The 15,026-nt window shown below is 50.5% G+C and overlaps 1 protein-coding gene and 2 non-coding genes across 8 annotated transcripts; 2 read left to right on the top strand and 1 right to left on the bottom strand.

The window, feature by feature from the left end:
- Positions 1-273: 273 nt before the first annotated feature.
- Positions 274-10,627, bottom strand: TRIM41 (tripartite motif containing 41). Of its 6 annotated transcripts, none has more exons than XM_007173488.2 (6): positions 9,045-10,625; positions 5,192-5,287; positions 3,219-3,482; positions 2,646-2,668; positions 2,321-2,550; positions 274-1,893 (listed from the first exon to the last, which is right to left on the bottom strand). In XM_007173488.2, exons 1-6 carry the CDS (start codon positions 9,852-9,854, stop codon positions 1,289-1,291), a joined length of 2,028 nt encoding a protein of 675 aa, XP_007173550.2. In that variant the 5' UTR covers positions 9,855-10,625; the 3' UTR covers positions 274-1,288. The 6 variants fall into 6 exon arrangements, with proteins under 6 accessions (XP_007173550.2, XP_007173551.2, XP_007173552.2 ...); XM_007173489.2 differs by having other exon boundaries at positions 3,219-3,449; positions 9,045-10,624; XM_007173490.2 differs by having other exon boundaries at positions 2,321-2,448; positions 9,045-10,624.
- A 1,380-nt stretch (positions 10,628-12,007) lies between these two features.
- On the top strand, positions 12,008-12,080 carry TRNAV-CAC (transfer RNA valine (anticodon CAC)). Its single transcript has one exon. It is a non-coding gene; the product is annotated as a tRNA-Val (tRNA).
- A 390-nt stretch (positions 12,081-12,470) lies between these two features.
- Positions 12,471-12,543, top strand: TRNAK-CUU (transfer RNA lysine (anticodon CUU)). The gene has a single exon. It is a non-coding gene; the product is annotated as a tRNA-Lys (tRNA).
- Positions 12,544-15,026: the final 2,483 nt, after the last annotated feature.

The following is a 15,026-nucleotide window of genomic DNA, read 5'->3' on the forward strand; positions in this document are numbered from 1 at the left end:
GTGTGCCTGAGTCGTGGGCTTGAGGGCCATGGTATGGTATAAAGTCTCATAGCAGTGGTAGAAAAGAAGTGGCAAATGATCTTCAAGTAGGTATTCTGAGGGGCCTGCCAGTAACAGGCTAGGCAGGGCATTCAAATGGAGGGGGGTAAGATTTATACCTCAGTCTGTTGAAACAGAATCACCCCTGATAGGGAAGGTACAATTAATCTGTCCTCCATTAGGTGGCATCTCCTTGCTTTATACTTTTCTAAAGGAGTGGACTCCACAAAAGCAGCAAATAAACTTTTTATTTCCGCAACACAACCCATCTTCCCTTTCCCCCAGGAGCATAAATTGACCTCAGCCATCAAAGCAGAGGACAAAAGCTGATAAGTGACAGAAGGCAAAGGGTTACTAAAAAAATAGATTCTGCCCAAGGCTCTCCTCCCAAGGATTCAAATCCCTGTCCCCAGGCTCCCCTCCAGGGCTCACCAAATGGAGGGAACTAAGCACAAGAAGAGAGGCTGGAAACCTGACAAAAGGAACTCCACTGAACAAAAGGGAAAGGAGCCTGGCAGTGAAAAGACCTGAGGGTTTGGGGAGGGGAGGAGCTTTGCTCCTAGATTAAGTGCTGGAAAAAAGGAAGGGGGGAGGAATAATTTATTGGGTGATGTGATTTATGTAGTTTGGATCATGTCGACTATTCCAGATCTCTCACTGAAGCTAAATTCTGGCCAGTCCATGGAGGTAGAAATTGGGGATGGAAGGAAAATTAGAATCCTTCCTACTTCCCCCAGAGAGTAGACTGTTTATTATCCAGGTCTACCCTTTTCCCAGCCTGCCTCCCCCAAAAAAGATTCCAAATCCCTTAGCTAAAATTTGCATCAGAAAATGGAATTGGAATGAGGGCTGTCATGAGTCTTGCCCAAATCCTCCAGTCTCAGAACTGACATGAAAGTTGAACAGGGATGGAAAAAGGGAAGTTTATAATGAGATTACAATCTCCCCTCATCCCCTACTCAAAAACTCAGATCCCTGGGCAGAGGGAGGGAGGGAAGACCAGGCAGCTGTTCTCATCAGGGACCCATGCAGACCTGCTGGACAGACAGAGTAGGTGAGAAGACTGAGCTGGAGGCTAGGGGAGTTCATTAGGCTCCTAGAGGGAGAAGCAGGGGCCTGGGGTCAAGGAGGAGCATGAAGCAACACAGTTAACAGAGGAGCCTTTGAGCTCCCAAACTTATGGGCTGCTTTCCACCACCACCCGCCCCCCCAGTGCTAACCAGAGGGGCCCCTGCGGGTGGCAGGTTGATCAAGGGCAGAGCTTGATACGGGTACCCTTGGAGAGCACCCGGAAGAAAGGGAAGACACGCTCGCCCAGGAAGGCAGCCGAAAAGGTGTGCACATGAGCCAGAGTCTCTGCATTGTAGAAGCCCAGGCGCCCGGCCTCATAGTCCAGGTACACACCAAAGCGCCTTGGTTTCTCACTTGGGCTCAGCAGTGTCTGCTCCGTTGAGCTCTGTGCCTGGTAGCGTTTGCCATTGGTGCCCACACACCACACTTCCCGCTGGAGCAGGGGCTGCTGGGGCAGGTGGAGCCGGCGGCGGCGGTGGTGATGGCGAGAGGAGGAGCTGGCATCACTGCTGCCCACAGAGGACCCCCCAGAGCCCACCTTCTCCTTATGATGGGTTGATTCACGGGCAGCACCCACTGCCCAGCCCCGCCGCCCGCCCACCTCTACCTCCCAGTAGTGCCGGCCAGAGCGGAAGCCCTGGGCCCCCAGCACGCAGCAGTCTGCAGAGAAGCGCTTGGAATGGTCAGCAACCTCCTGCCGCCGCTCTGCCAGGCGGACCCCCCGGCGGTCAGGGGACAGCATCAGGGCCGGGTGAGCCGTGTCAGGGTCCAGCGTCAGGTCCACTTGGGAGGAGGGAGGACAAATACGCCAAGGCTGGAACGACTGTTCCCCATTAGCAGCTAACTCCAAGGTTTGGCCTTTTCCTGCTGCCCTTCCCTTCACCTCTCTCCCTCCCCACCATCCAGCTGTCCTCAGCTCCCCACCCCAACCTAGAGTCCAGGCTCAAGTTCCTAGGGGCTCCCCTTATTTCCCCACTCTGTTTTCAGGACACCAGACAGGTTTTCCCTCTGGCCCCAGCTCTTATTCCCCAACACCTACCTGAGCTAGGACAAAAGCTACTCTTGGCTTGAAGCCCCCCGCCATTTGGCCTGCCTGTATCCTGCTCCACCTCAGCACCCACTATTCCCCCAGGGCCCAACTTCCCTCAGAACCCAATCTCAGGTATGTGAAGAAAAAGGCAAAGGAAGGTCAAACACATGACCTCCCTACCTCGGGCAGCCTGACAGAACATCCGGCTCATTTTCCTCACGATGGCGTCTGTCAGGAAGTCATGGCTATGGGGTTGACACGGGTCAGGGGACCAGACCTCCGGGGGCTGCAGCTGTACCTCTTCACACCTGGAGGAAGGGGACCGGGCAGGGGGTGGGACCATGGTATTCCCAGAGGGAAGAGCAGAAGCTGAGGGGAAGGAGAGGGTCCAGGAGGCAGAAACTCGGGTCCTGGGGAAGGAAGGAGAGGAGCAGGATATCCAAGAGAGGCAGGGATGGGGAACCAGATGCCACTGGGTCACAAAGGATAAAGGGTGGGAACACACCTATTGAAAGTCTCCTTGATGTCCTGGGAATAACAAACAAAAAGGGGGAGAGGGAGAAAGAGACAAAGAGAGAGTCAGCTGCACAGGGATGGCTCCCTTCTCCCCATCTGATTCCAGCCAGAGAAAGAACTGAACTTGAACAAGGGAGTGAGAAAAAGGACACAAGGCCCTCAATAAACATGCATCCATCTCAACCACCCCTATGCCTCCGTATGCCTAATTTAACTCATCCTGCTGTGAGTCCAATAGAATTTTCAACCCCAGTAAAAGAATTTTCACAATACGACTTGGTCATGTTTTTCAGGATGTCGCTATCAAAAATTCTTTCCTCAACTCGTAAAACCCTCCTTCTACGAACTGAATCTTCGTTCTTTTCATTGCGTATAATCAACACACACACCACATTTGGCATCAACTACTCTGCAGCCTCAAACCTTTTGGTCTTCAGGTTAAATCATTGTGGGTTCCTCCCAATGAGAGGAGAGGCAGCTCTGGACAGGTGTTTGGTAAGCACCGCCTGACAGAGCAGACACAGGGTTCTGGAGGGTGGACAGGGAAGGGGCCATTGCTCACCTGGAGCAGCCGCAGGCCCCCCTGCTGGCTCCGCTCCTGGGCCTCAGCCAGCAGGCGGCTCAGCTGGGCAGCCTGCTCGGAGAGGCGGCTGGCCGCTGCTCCCGCGCGCCCCAGCTGAGCTTCGTGCATCTCTCGGAGGCGCCGCTCTAGCCCTGCCTGCTCTTCGGCCAGAAACCGTGTCAGCCGCCCAAATTCTGAGGCCACAGCTGCCAGCTCTGACTTCATCTGGCTCTGGGATGATGCAAAGGGGATGGTGGATACCACCTCAACACACAGAAACATAAACCTCCAATTTTGCAACTGTTGCCCCTCAATCCAAGGCAAAGGAGCCCTACATTCTGAATGGAAAAAGGGCCCTGTCCCCTTCCCCATCTCCTGGCTTTAGCAGGCACCACTTCCATGCTCCTGGCACACTGGTCCCAAACTCACCAACCACTGCCTGCAACACTTATCTCCACCCTGGCTACCTAACTTGACTCGTTCTTCAGGTCTAAGCTTAAACGTTCCTAAGAGAAGTATCTCTCTTCCAGATCTAAATCAGGACCACCCTCATAAATATCATTGTATCTCCTCATGGCATATATCTCAATTTGAAATGTTGTATTTACAGTGGAGTATCTTTTAACATTGTCTTCACCCACTTCTCTGTAAGCGCTGTTGCCACAGGGTCCTCGGACCCTGGCAAAGTGCCGACCACAGAGTAGGTGCTGGTAAGAAGTTTTTGAAATGAATAAAAAGTTCAGGAATCAAGATATGAAATTAGGGTCCTGGCTATACCACTAATGACCTTGGGAAAGTCACCCAATCCTTCTAGATCAGGAGTCAGCAAACTTTTTCTGTAAAGGGTCAGATAATATTTTACACTTTATGGGCCAAGAGGCAAAATCAAGGATATTATTATGTAGGTAACTTCGATATGTAATGAGAGAAAACCTCTGCCCATTCCCACCCCTTCTGCCTGAGGTGGACAATCCCAGATGATGGGCACACTTTTCGCCCAGATATAAGCTGGAGACATTCTTTGGAAAAAGAGTAACAGGCCAGAGTGGGGAGGAAAGTCCCGGCTGGCCAAGTGGGTGAAGGAAATAGTCAGTTTTACTCTCTGTCCCAGTGAAACTCAGATCCTGACACCTCTGCACTCCAGGAGCCCAAAAGTCTCAACTTGGGCAGCTGGCTAGAAGCAAGATAACTCCCCAACTCCCAGACTCAGATTTCACCACTCAGTGCCTAGCAATTGCCAGCAACAGAGTCCCTAATGTGTAGGTGGCAATGAATGAGCATGGGCCCTGGGAAGTGGCAAGGCTCAGCCACCCTGTCAGGGTGGCAGGCATTGGAGGGATGGGGGAAGAGGACAGACAGAAAGGATGCCCTGGCTTGGTCTCCAAAGCTCAGTGCCGGGCCATTCCAGTGCCTCCCGGCCTTACAAAAAGAGGCAGAGGTAAGGGGTGGGAATTAGGGGGAAAATATCTAAAAATACTCCTTAGGGAGGGGTGAGCAATAATAAAAAAAAAAGGCTGAGAAACACCAGACTAGAAGATATTAGGTCTCTGCAGTGCTAACATTCCTCCCCTCATGCTCAGGGCTGCTTTGCCCACCATTTGTCATCTATCCTGGAACCTGGAGCTTCTCTGATAGCTGGTATCTGAATTTTGCCTTGCCCTCTTCTGCCCTGTGTGGTGGGCACAGCAGTATGGGGCAGCAGCTCTTGGGTTAGGTGTCGGGTGGTAAACCTGCTCTGCAGCCTTGGGCCAGGCACCAACCCTCTTCCAGCTAAACCTGTTTCACTCCATTTTGGAACCTAGGAACAAACATGCCTCTTGATCCACTAAGGCCCCTCTCTCCTCACAACCCTGGGAAGGTGTCTACCTCTCTCCCAGGCCTCGGCTGCCCCTCTTCAGCGGATCTAGTCACCCCTTGTGAGAGCCCATCTTCCCTGCTCTGACCACAGAGCCCTGTCAGGGACATTCACTCACCTTCAACTCTGTCACCCGCCTCTCCTCCTTGGCCTTCATCTTCTGCACAGCCTCCAAGTGCTTCCTCAGTGGTTCCACATGCCCCTGCAGTTTGGCCTAAGGAAACGGGGAAAGGAAGATTAGAGGCCTGGGATGCGAGAGGCACCTGCTCTCAGAGCCCACATACCCCATTCTCCCATTTTGGGTTGGGGCTCAAAGCCTGATCACCATCACAGGTATCAAAGGAGCAGCACACTCCCTTCCTCCCCTTTCTTCTCTTCAGATGATGACAAAGGCCTCCAACCCTCCACCTGCTCTCATGTACAAAGCCCTGGGTGTGCTCTGAAGGTAGGATCCTGGGACTTCCCAGGTGGTCCAGCAGTTAAGACTCCACACTTCCACTGCAGGGAGCGAGGGTTCGATCCCTGGTCAGGGAACTAAGATCCCGCATACAGTGCAGCGCAGCCAAAAAGTAAAAAAATTAAAATTAAAAACAAAGGTAGGATCCTGATGACTACATAGCCCCACACTCAGAGTTGGAGTAAACCTGGCTTGAGCCCCTCACCACACAAAGTCCTTCCATATGAATGTTCCTACCTATAGTCCCTTCTCCCTCATAAGCAATCTTCCTCGTAATTTTCATCTCTAAATACTTTTCTGATGATTTTACACCTGTGCTAAAAATCTTTCAACAGTTCTCCATGACTTGCAAAATATGAGGCTCTCATTGCTCCTTCATTTCTAGCCTCCCCTCCTACACCTCCCCTCCTACACCTCCCCTCCTACACCCACTCAACATAGACTCTTAGTTTTAGTCACATAAAACTTGTCTTTTCCTGAGCATAATTCCATACCTTTATCCATGCTGTTCCCTCTGCCTGGGACTGCCATTCTACACTTAGCCCAAGGCATTCTTCCTTTAAAACCCAGCTAACTGACCATGCCCCTGATGGTCCCCAACTTCCTCTGTGATCCCAAGGAACATGAATACACCTTTACAATACTCCCCTGCACTGCAATCATTTACAAGTGTGCTGCCCCCAGGACACACAGGCTCATGGCAGCAGGAACCCTGCTTTACTTAACTGTAATTTCTATGCTTCTCTCTGTCCACTGGCTTTCTCTCCTACTCAGTTACTTGCTAAATGGAAAACAAATACCCTCTCCTCCTAAAGTTTTAACTCTCTCAGCAAATATGCTCTTGAGCTCTGTGTTCTAATCATCTGTAGCAGAATGTTTTGCTTTAAAGGGCTGTTAGACTGGAATGGATGAGGTAAGCCCGACTTTTGTGCTCTTTCCTTTTTTATGCCATCTACTTCTTCTGCCTTTCTCCCTCCTTTTTCCTTGAGGGGTAATACAGCATAGAAGAGCTCAAGCCTAGACTCTGATCTGAACCTGAATGCAGCCCGAGGCAAGCCATGCTTCCGGTTTCCTCATCTCAAAAAGGGAACTGGGAATAACAGAGTCTACCTCACAGACACTATGCTTAGCACAGTGTCTGGCATGGAGCAAAAGATCAGTACTAAATGTTATCTAGAATTCCCTACCCAAGCCTAAGCTGCCAACGACAGCCTGATAATGACCCTTGATCTAAAGAGGTGAGTGTCCCAGAGCACAAAAGGTAGTTGTTGCACAGGTTAACTGGTCGAAGAAAAAAATCATAATAAAATTACAATCAATCCATAACATAAAAATAACATAAACTACACAAAATTTTGCCTTTTGCTATTACTGTCTACTTTTCTCCACAATAATTTCAACTCTATTAAGTCAGAATTCATGATGCATAAACTTCTCATTTAATATTTTTCCTAAATTGTTGACAAAAAATTCATACACACAAATCCAAATAGAGTGCCATTTAAGAGAAAGTTTCAAGAACGTTTAACTTTTTTGAAGCTTTATTTATACATCATTTGTGCATTATTACCTATTCAATAAGGAAATATCTCTACAAAACAACACTGTGCCAAGCTAATGCTAGTTAGTGTACATATCTGAAAAGAAACTACCTGCCTGTAAAATATCCTGTAAGTTAGAAAGGGAGTCACTCAAATTAGTTTGATATAATAAAACTTATGTATTGCATTTGCTGATCAGATTATTTGTGTCTATGTGGCCTCTCCAAATTGCACAGCTCTACTGGCCTGGCATTCAACAGCTATGGCTAACACAAATTAAAATCCAGTTTCAGAAGCTCTTCAGAAGAGTTCTGCAAGGGGAAGGTAGAGAAGGGGTGGAATGCCCATGGATATTCCGCCCTGGGATCCAGTTAACAAAGTGACCGCACATTGTGTGACGAGTACAATTAACTAGAAACTGAGGGGATGCAAAATGGAAGGACAGAAGGAGCTCACAATCTCCCCTAATAATGTAGGGCCTAAAAGGCAGGCGGTATTACCAGTTCAGTGATTCCCATACTAGCTTGGGCTTTCTAAAGATATTCTCCCTGTCACTGATTCAGAATCTCTAACGGTAGGGCGCACTGTACTTCTGAAAACCTCCACTAATAATTGGGACAATCAGCCACGTTTGACAATCACTGTGTGCAAGGAATAGTTACTTGTCATGAGGGGTGTAGGTCTGTGTTAGCTGTATGTATCACTCACAGCTGAGAAGCTCTAGACAGCTCACTCTAAAACTGGGGTAATGATAATAATACCTAAATAACGTTACTGTAGGAATCAGGGGAAGGTGTGAAAACACAAGTCATAAAACAAAAAGCTCTGTGCAGACTACACAGAAGAAGCTACCCGCTCCTCCTGGTTCCACTGCTACAAACCCATCTGGGCCTTTGCTAAATAATGTTGTTTCTACTGGTTGTCTCACACACAAATCTCCTTTATCTGTGTCCAAAGAACCAGGATCAGAAGCAGGAGGCAAGATATTAACTAAACTAGAATCAGACTCCAAGAAGAAAAGTCACATGTCAGAAAAGTCAAACAAACAACAGACATCCAAACGGCAGTGATGCTGTTAACAGTATAGGCCAGGACGGGGGGTGGTCATAACCAAGTCCATCAGTCACTAGTAGCTGTGTGGCCCTGTGTATATTACTTAAATCTCTCTGTTTCCCAATCTGTAAAACAGAAATACAAACCATATCAAACTCACAGGGTTGTTCTGAGTTTTAAATGAGACAGTCCATGAAAAGTGCTTAGTACAGTGCTGGGGTACATACTAAGACATTAAAGTTCAAAGACATTCAGAGACTAAAAGCCAGGTCTTCTGACTTAAAAACCTCTCCCTTTTTTCTGAATTCCCAGGAAAGGTAAGAAGCCCTGGCCACTACACCAGAATGATGCAGATGCAAGGAGAGAACCAAGCTGTATCTTGGAGTGGGTGGGGAACCCCTGAGAAAGCAAGTGAGCAGCATATGGGTGTGATACAAGTAGTCAATACTACATTCCTGCTCCTCAAAGCCCCTTCTTATTTGAGCCCCAAGTTCTTTCCATTTCTAGGGGTTTTAGTCAAGGATACATTTAAGAGTCACCCAGAGTTAAATGAGACTGGTAGTAAAGCCCTAGGGGCTTGTCACTTGCATTCCTATTACTTAGGGACAGTGGGAGTGTAAAAGAGCAGTGGCTTTTCCCCAGAAGACAAAGCCCAGAGATATGGCATCACCAATTTTGCCAGATCTCCTTTAAGGAAGCCAGTCTTCCCTGGTCTCCTTCACTGTGTCTACTTTATCTGTGTCCAGAATCCTTCTCACTCTAACCCATCCTGGTGCCAGTAAGTGCTTAGGTAAGGAGAGTCAGCTCAACAGTACATGAGGTTCTTCGAGTGGGGGGGGGGGGGAAGACATGTTTCCTTTTCCCAGCTCCTCTTACTTCTTCTCCACCCCCACTGAACTCCCATCTTCTACTTCGCTCACCTTGTACTCTTGCACCACCTCCTCCAACGGCACCACGCTGTGCTGTTTGTGGCTCCTGGATTCTCGGCACACCACACAGATGGCTTCTTCATCCACCTCGCAAAAGAGCTTCAGGGCTTCTTGGTGTTTGGGACAAATGCCCTGCTCGTTCCCACGGCTCCCTCGACCAGGGGTTGGGTGCATCTGCCGAATCACCTGGACCATGTTGGCCAGCTGCAGGTTGGGGCGGAAGCTCCGCCTGGGAAAGCTCTTGCGGCACTGGGGGCAGGTGAAGCACCTCCGAGGGGCTGGAGGCGGGGGCAGTGGGGTGACGGGATCTAGCTCCTCTTCCTCGTCCTCCTCCAGCACTTCCTCATCATCCTCCTCATCCTCCCCCCTCAGGTCCCCCTCCACGTTCCCCAAGTAGTAGTCCAGGTCTTCCTCCTCGTCCTCCTCCTCCCACACGTAGTCCATGTTTTCCCAGTTGGACCCGCCCATGCCACTGGTCCAGAACACACCCTCCTCTTCCTCCTCAACTTCCTCCTCCATGTCGCCCTCATAGTCTTCATCCCGCATTGGGGTGTCCCACCCCCCACTGGCCCCCAGAGCGTCCACTTCCTCCTCCTCTCCGTCCTCCTCCTCTTCCTCCCGGTCTAACTCATCCCTGTCCTCTTCATCCTCCCCTCCCCACAGTTGGGTTACACACACTCGGCAGAAGTTGTGCCCGCAGCCGATGGACACAGGGTCCGTGAAGTAATCGAGGCAGATGGCGCACACCGCCTCCTCCTGAAGGGTCTGCACAGGGTTGGGTGCCATGGCAACGGCAGCCATCTTAGTGTCCAGTCAGCCAGTGTAGACGGGCGTTGGGGGGGGTGGGGGGCGGGGGGGGTCTTCACTCTCAGACGCCCTGACGACCCAGCCCCACCCCCAGCCCTGCCTCTCCACACCTTGCCTCAAGCGCAGCGAGAGAAATGTCCTCCCGACAACCCACCCCTCCGCACAGAGTTCCCTACTCCCAGACGACAACCGTGTCCCTGAGAGGGGAGGGGACACAGCTGAGCGCTACCGCCAAGTCCCTCAGGTGGCCCTGAGTGCAAATCTACCCCAAAGCTACCTTGGCCTCCTCATAAACCCCCGCCCCTCCTCACTTCCTGGCTCCGCCCCCTCATTTCCGTCCCCCCAACACTTCCGGTGCTGCGAGCCACCCAAGCTCGCGAGTTCCATCCGCGCTCACGCTACATCCCTTTCTACCCCTCTCCCGACCCTTACCCGCCCCGGGCCCCTGGTGACAGGAAACGGTGAGAAGACGCTCTAACAGGCACTCGGGAACAGGGCGGGAGACCTAGAAAGACGGAGGCGCAAGCCTCTGTGATGCGAGGGAGCAGGGAACGCAGACGAAACAGAAAGCCCGGCCTCCCCCATCGCCCGCCACTGGGGATAAACTTCGGGGGACGGTGGAAGGGCTTGGCGCCCGTCTGCTCTTGGTGCTATGACCGTATCGGCCCGGCGCCATCCTACCGACCGGGCACGGAGAACTGCAGCAGGGACTCCGCACCGCCGATTCCGGAAGCGGAGGGGCAGCGGTTGGTGAGCGCCCTGAAGTACTTCCGGCCCTTCTAGGCGAAGGACTTTGTTGTTTGAGGGCTCTGAGCGTCCCTCCGAGACTAGGGGGCGGGGCCTGTAGAGTGCGGTGGAGGTGGGACCGGAGACCCTCCCCCTCCTCCTCCCCTCTGTAGTTGGCATTTCCACACCCATTTTAGAAACTGCCGTCGGTCACTATCGCATCGTTTAGATGAACTTTCCTAATTGCCATCAGTAAAGGAACGGTTGCAAATCATGACATGCACATTCACACAGTGGAACGCTTTAGATATAAAAAGGGAATCCTCTTCAAAATGTACAGTATTCTGAAGTGAAAAAAGCAAGGTGCTGAATAGTGTGTAGAGTATATCTGTAAAAAATGGGAGGGGGGAATAGGATGTTAAATGTATGTAATAGCTTTATAGTCTTGTGTTTACTCATAAAGTAAGGGCAGTTGTTCCTACCTCAGAGGGTTTAGTGAAATTAATGTAATGCAAAGCTATTAGAATGTTGCTTAGCACATGGTAAGTGAGATACAAGGTTTAGCTACCCATTATTATCATCGTCGTCGTCTATCTCTGGAAGAATACTAGGTTCTCTGGGAAGTCTGAGGATCCAGGATAGGAAGGACACTTTTCCGTACGTGTCGTTGTGTGTCTTTTGAATTTTGAACCATGTCAATGTATTGCCTTAAAGAAAAAAAAGTGTTTTTTTTCCCCCAAGTGCTGTCGATTCATTTAACACTTTCTGAGCTGTGCACCACGCGTGCTCCACGCCCAGAATACCTCGAGGTCTGTCTTCGTGGAGTCGCAGTCTAAGAGCAGGGACTCAGACTGGGTTTTCGGAATTGATTTTACTTGAGAGAATCCTAGGGGGCATGTAGAACGGTATCAGTAAAGATACTGCTGTGGTACTCAGAGCAACTCTGCCAAATAGATTATTTGTGCAATAGAAATAATACTTGATGCTTTAAAAATATATATATCTCGCTTAATTAAAAATTAAAAAAAAAAAAACTGCGGGGAAAGTTACAGGACCTATATCCGTGTACAGAATCCCCAGCGAGTGTCGGACGCTGCGCGATGCCAGGGCTGGGCACGCAGAATTGACCCTGATCTCGAGGCCCTTCCCGCCTCTTGGGGAAGCTCCAAATGGACGTGCTTTCTAAAGTGGTGGTCCGAACGCGCCAAAACCACGAATCCTCGTGTGTGAACTGTACTAGGCCGTGCCGGGAGCTGCGAGCGCTACTGTGGCAGAGAAATGGGGCCCCAAGACCTGAACACGGTTCAGCCGGCCCCTGATGGGAGCCCCTTGTTCCTCTGGATTTGTGGCGTTTCTCAACCCCGCCAGTTCCGGCCACGTGTAGATTTCAGGGTGTAATCAGTTACAGTGTCGCTGTGGGTGTTTCCGTAGTGTAGTGGTTATCACGTTCGCCTCACACGCGAAAGGTCCCCGGTTCGAAACCGGGCGGAAACAACTTTTGGTCCTAGTCACCGTCTCTCCCGCATCCCGGAGAATGAAGGCTGTCACATGAAGGACAAGTGTGTGTGTTTATCTCTATTTCTGTTTCTCGGAGACTGGCCGTGAGGCGGTACCCTAGCGGTCTATATTCTCCATAAGTGCTCCAACGTAAATTCGGGTCTCGTTACCTCAGCTAATCTCTTTGCTCTTCCCCCCGGAAGCCTGCACGGCCACCTCTTCCGTGTCGAGGGGGCGTAGACTTCGGACCCCTCGGCCCTAGTCATTAGGGCAGAGCCAGGCGCACAGTTGGCGCTCCATAATACTTCTGCGGTTGCTTAGCAGTGTGTCTGCATCCTTGCTTGTGGATCTTGGTCCCTTGGGACAGAAAAAGTACCTCCATGAGTCGCCCGGCTAGCTCAGTCGGTAGAGCATGAGACTCTTAATCTCAGGGTCGTGGGTTCGAGCCCCACGTTGGGCGCTACATCGTTTTGGAAATTAGGATAATAAAAGAGCTTTTGATGCAAGGGCAGCAAGGTATTCTCCAGACCAAGACCCGCACTCGAGATGGAGTGCACCCAGCTCTAAGGCCTATCGCTTCCCTAAAAGGGAGAGTGAAGGGTGACTGCCGGCGGACAAATTCCTAGGGGCCTGTTCCTCAGACCACATTCCGCTTACTGAAATCCGCCTATCAGCGCTCAACATGTATTGGGCGCCCTCTGTTTACGAGACGACCCGCCCGCGTGTGCCGGGCAAGCTGCCCTGGGAGGGAGGGCACTGAGTGGCCCCTGGAAGCTGCGGTAGGACCCCAGGGCCCCCTGATTAGCGACCACCTTACCAGGTGATTTAGAGGTTAGTATTCTGCGCTCTCACCGCCGCCGCCCTGTTTCGATGTCCGAGACCCTCATGTTCAGTATACTCTCTTTATGCTCAATATTGAGTCGATCTTTTGTGAAATGTTGCCCCACACATCCCAGCCTCCACATTCCCCACACACACAAAGGAACGTTAAAATGTCCTTTCTTGGAACACCCTAACATGAACATCTTCAGTTTACCGGTCTTGTCACGAAATTCTTCCTTAACTTCACTTGAATTCATTCTTTTCCATTTATTGTTCCTTGGTCCTGCAAATTCAGCCCATTTTCTATTTTCCGTCTGTAGAAGTCTCCCCACATACATACCAGACCACGAGAGAAGTCTGTCGATTATATAAAGCTGGTTTATTAAACTTGCTAAGCGAAGGATAGTACCACCTTCAGTCTCAGAAGTGTATCAAAAGGGAGCGTTAGGGAGGATTTAGCATGACACCCTCTGAGAGCAGTGTGGACAGGAATTGGGCAGAGTTGGTAAAATAGGCAGAGTTGCTAGTACAGGCCTACCTCACGCGTCCCTGGGGAGTTAGTGTTATTATGGTCTTTTCTGGGAACGTTTGGGTCTAAACAAGACGGTGTTAGAAGAGTTCGAACTTTGGCATTTCGTCTTGCACAAATGCTTGTGGATTCGTTTGCAAAGTGGTTTCAGGGTTATTTTTTACCACCCTTAGTGGGACTGGAAAACATTCCTAAAAGATTCTGGCTTTTTCATTAAGAGAAAGCCGAAGTGCTTGACAGGAATAAAGATGCAGACGTAGAGAATGGACATGAGGACACGGGGAGGAGGAAGGGTAAGCTAGAACAAAGTGAGAGAGTGGCATGGACATATATACACTACCAAATGTAAAATAGCTAGTAGGAAGCAGCCGCATAGCACAGGGAGATCAGCTCGGTGCTTTGTGTCCATCTACAGGGGTGGGTTAGGGAGGTTGGGAGGGAGATGCAAGAGGAAGGAGATATGGGGATATATGTATATGTATAGCTGATTCACTTTGTTATAAAGCAGAAACTAACACACCATTGTAAAGCAATTATACTCCCATAAAGATGTTTAAAAAAAAAAAAGAGAGAGAGAGAAAGCCTAAGTGGACAAGCTTCTCTTCCCTGTCTCCCAACAAGCCCAGGGCACGCCCGCCCGAGATTTTTGCTACAATTCCTGCTGTTCTCTCCTCTCCACCCCTTCCACCGCCGCCCCTCGGGCCAGGTCTGGTTTAGAATCCCTGTGATAGTAAGTGACCCACGTTGCTCTTGGCGTTCATAGGTTCAGACGTTAGGCAAACGCATGGTAGGATCTTTGGTCTTTTTCTCGAGCGGTAGTAAAAGCTGCAGAGGCAGAAGGACTCGCACCGATTTACGTCTTGGATTCTTTCAGGAATGATGAGCAGGAGGTGTGAGGGGACTGAGACCGCGTCAGGGAGAGGGGCTGGAAGGACACAGTCACGGTCCAGACAGGAGGCGGCTGGCGCCAGGGACAAGGCAGCAGCAGCCAACCGGAGAAGCGGTGAAGGAGCTGGATGTATGGTTTGTACTCAGGGCAGGAGAGGGGTCTCCTGGATTTCTGCTTTAGATGGTTTAACAACCGAGATCGGATACTGAAGATTGGAAGTGGTGGGGGAGAGAGGAGAGAGGAGAGAGGAGTAATGAGTTCAGTCTTGAGCAAGTTGGGAGACGTCTAAAGGGGCATGTGCAAGACAGGGGAGAGCAGTCTTAGCTGGAGTCTCAGTTGCAGGGATAGAGTGTGGGTCAAGCTGTGAGCTGGGATCTGACCCTCAGGGAGATGGCCTCAGGTACAAGAAGGAGTCGAAATAGGAGGAAAGCCAGCTGCGAAGCTTCTATTGAAGCCAAAGGAGTCAAGATGTGCAAAAAGGGACGACAAGTGGATAGAGTCAAATTATAGTCTAGGAAGGGAAAATGGTAAAGCGTCCATGGATTGGGCCACTTGCAGGCCCATTGGTAACCTTGAACTAGACTTGGACAAGAGGGCCTCCTGCCCTGTGCTCTGGGGGAGAGGGCCTTCCGTGTCACAGACACTTTAAGGATCCCTACTCAGTAGGACTCAGCCTCTGTTCCAATTCCTGGTTACCTAGGTC

This window comes from Balaenoptera acutorostrata, chromosome 2 (assembly GCF_949987535.1).
Source record: "Balaenoptera acutorostrata chromosome 2, mBalAcu1.1, whole genome shotgun sequence".
In the NCBI taxonomy this organism is placed as follows: Eukaryota; Metazoa; Chordata; class Mammalia; order Artiodactyla; family Balaenopteridae; genus Balaenoptera; species Balaenoptera acutorostrata.

What these genes read in the sequence shown, in the direction of transcription:
- TRIM41 (XM_007173488.2), bottom strand. Translation starts at nt 9,854, where the DNA reads ATGGCTGCCGTTGCCATGGCACCCAACCCTGTGCAGACCCTTCAGGAG. An exon ending in AGGTGGTGCAAGAGTACAAG is followed by an intron (nt 5,288 to 9,044) that starts GTGAGCGAAGTA and finishes CCGTTTCCTTAG; the next exon opens with GCCAAACTGCAGGGGCATGT. An exon ending in ATCAAGGAGACTTTCAATAG is followed by an intron (nt 2,551 to 2,645) that starts GTGTGTTCCCAC and finishes TTCCTTCCCCAG; the next exon opens with GACCCGAGTTTCTGCCTCCT.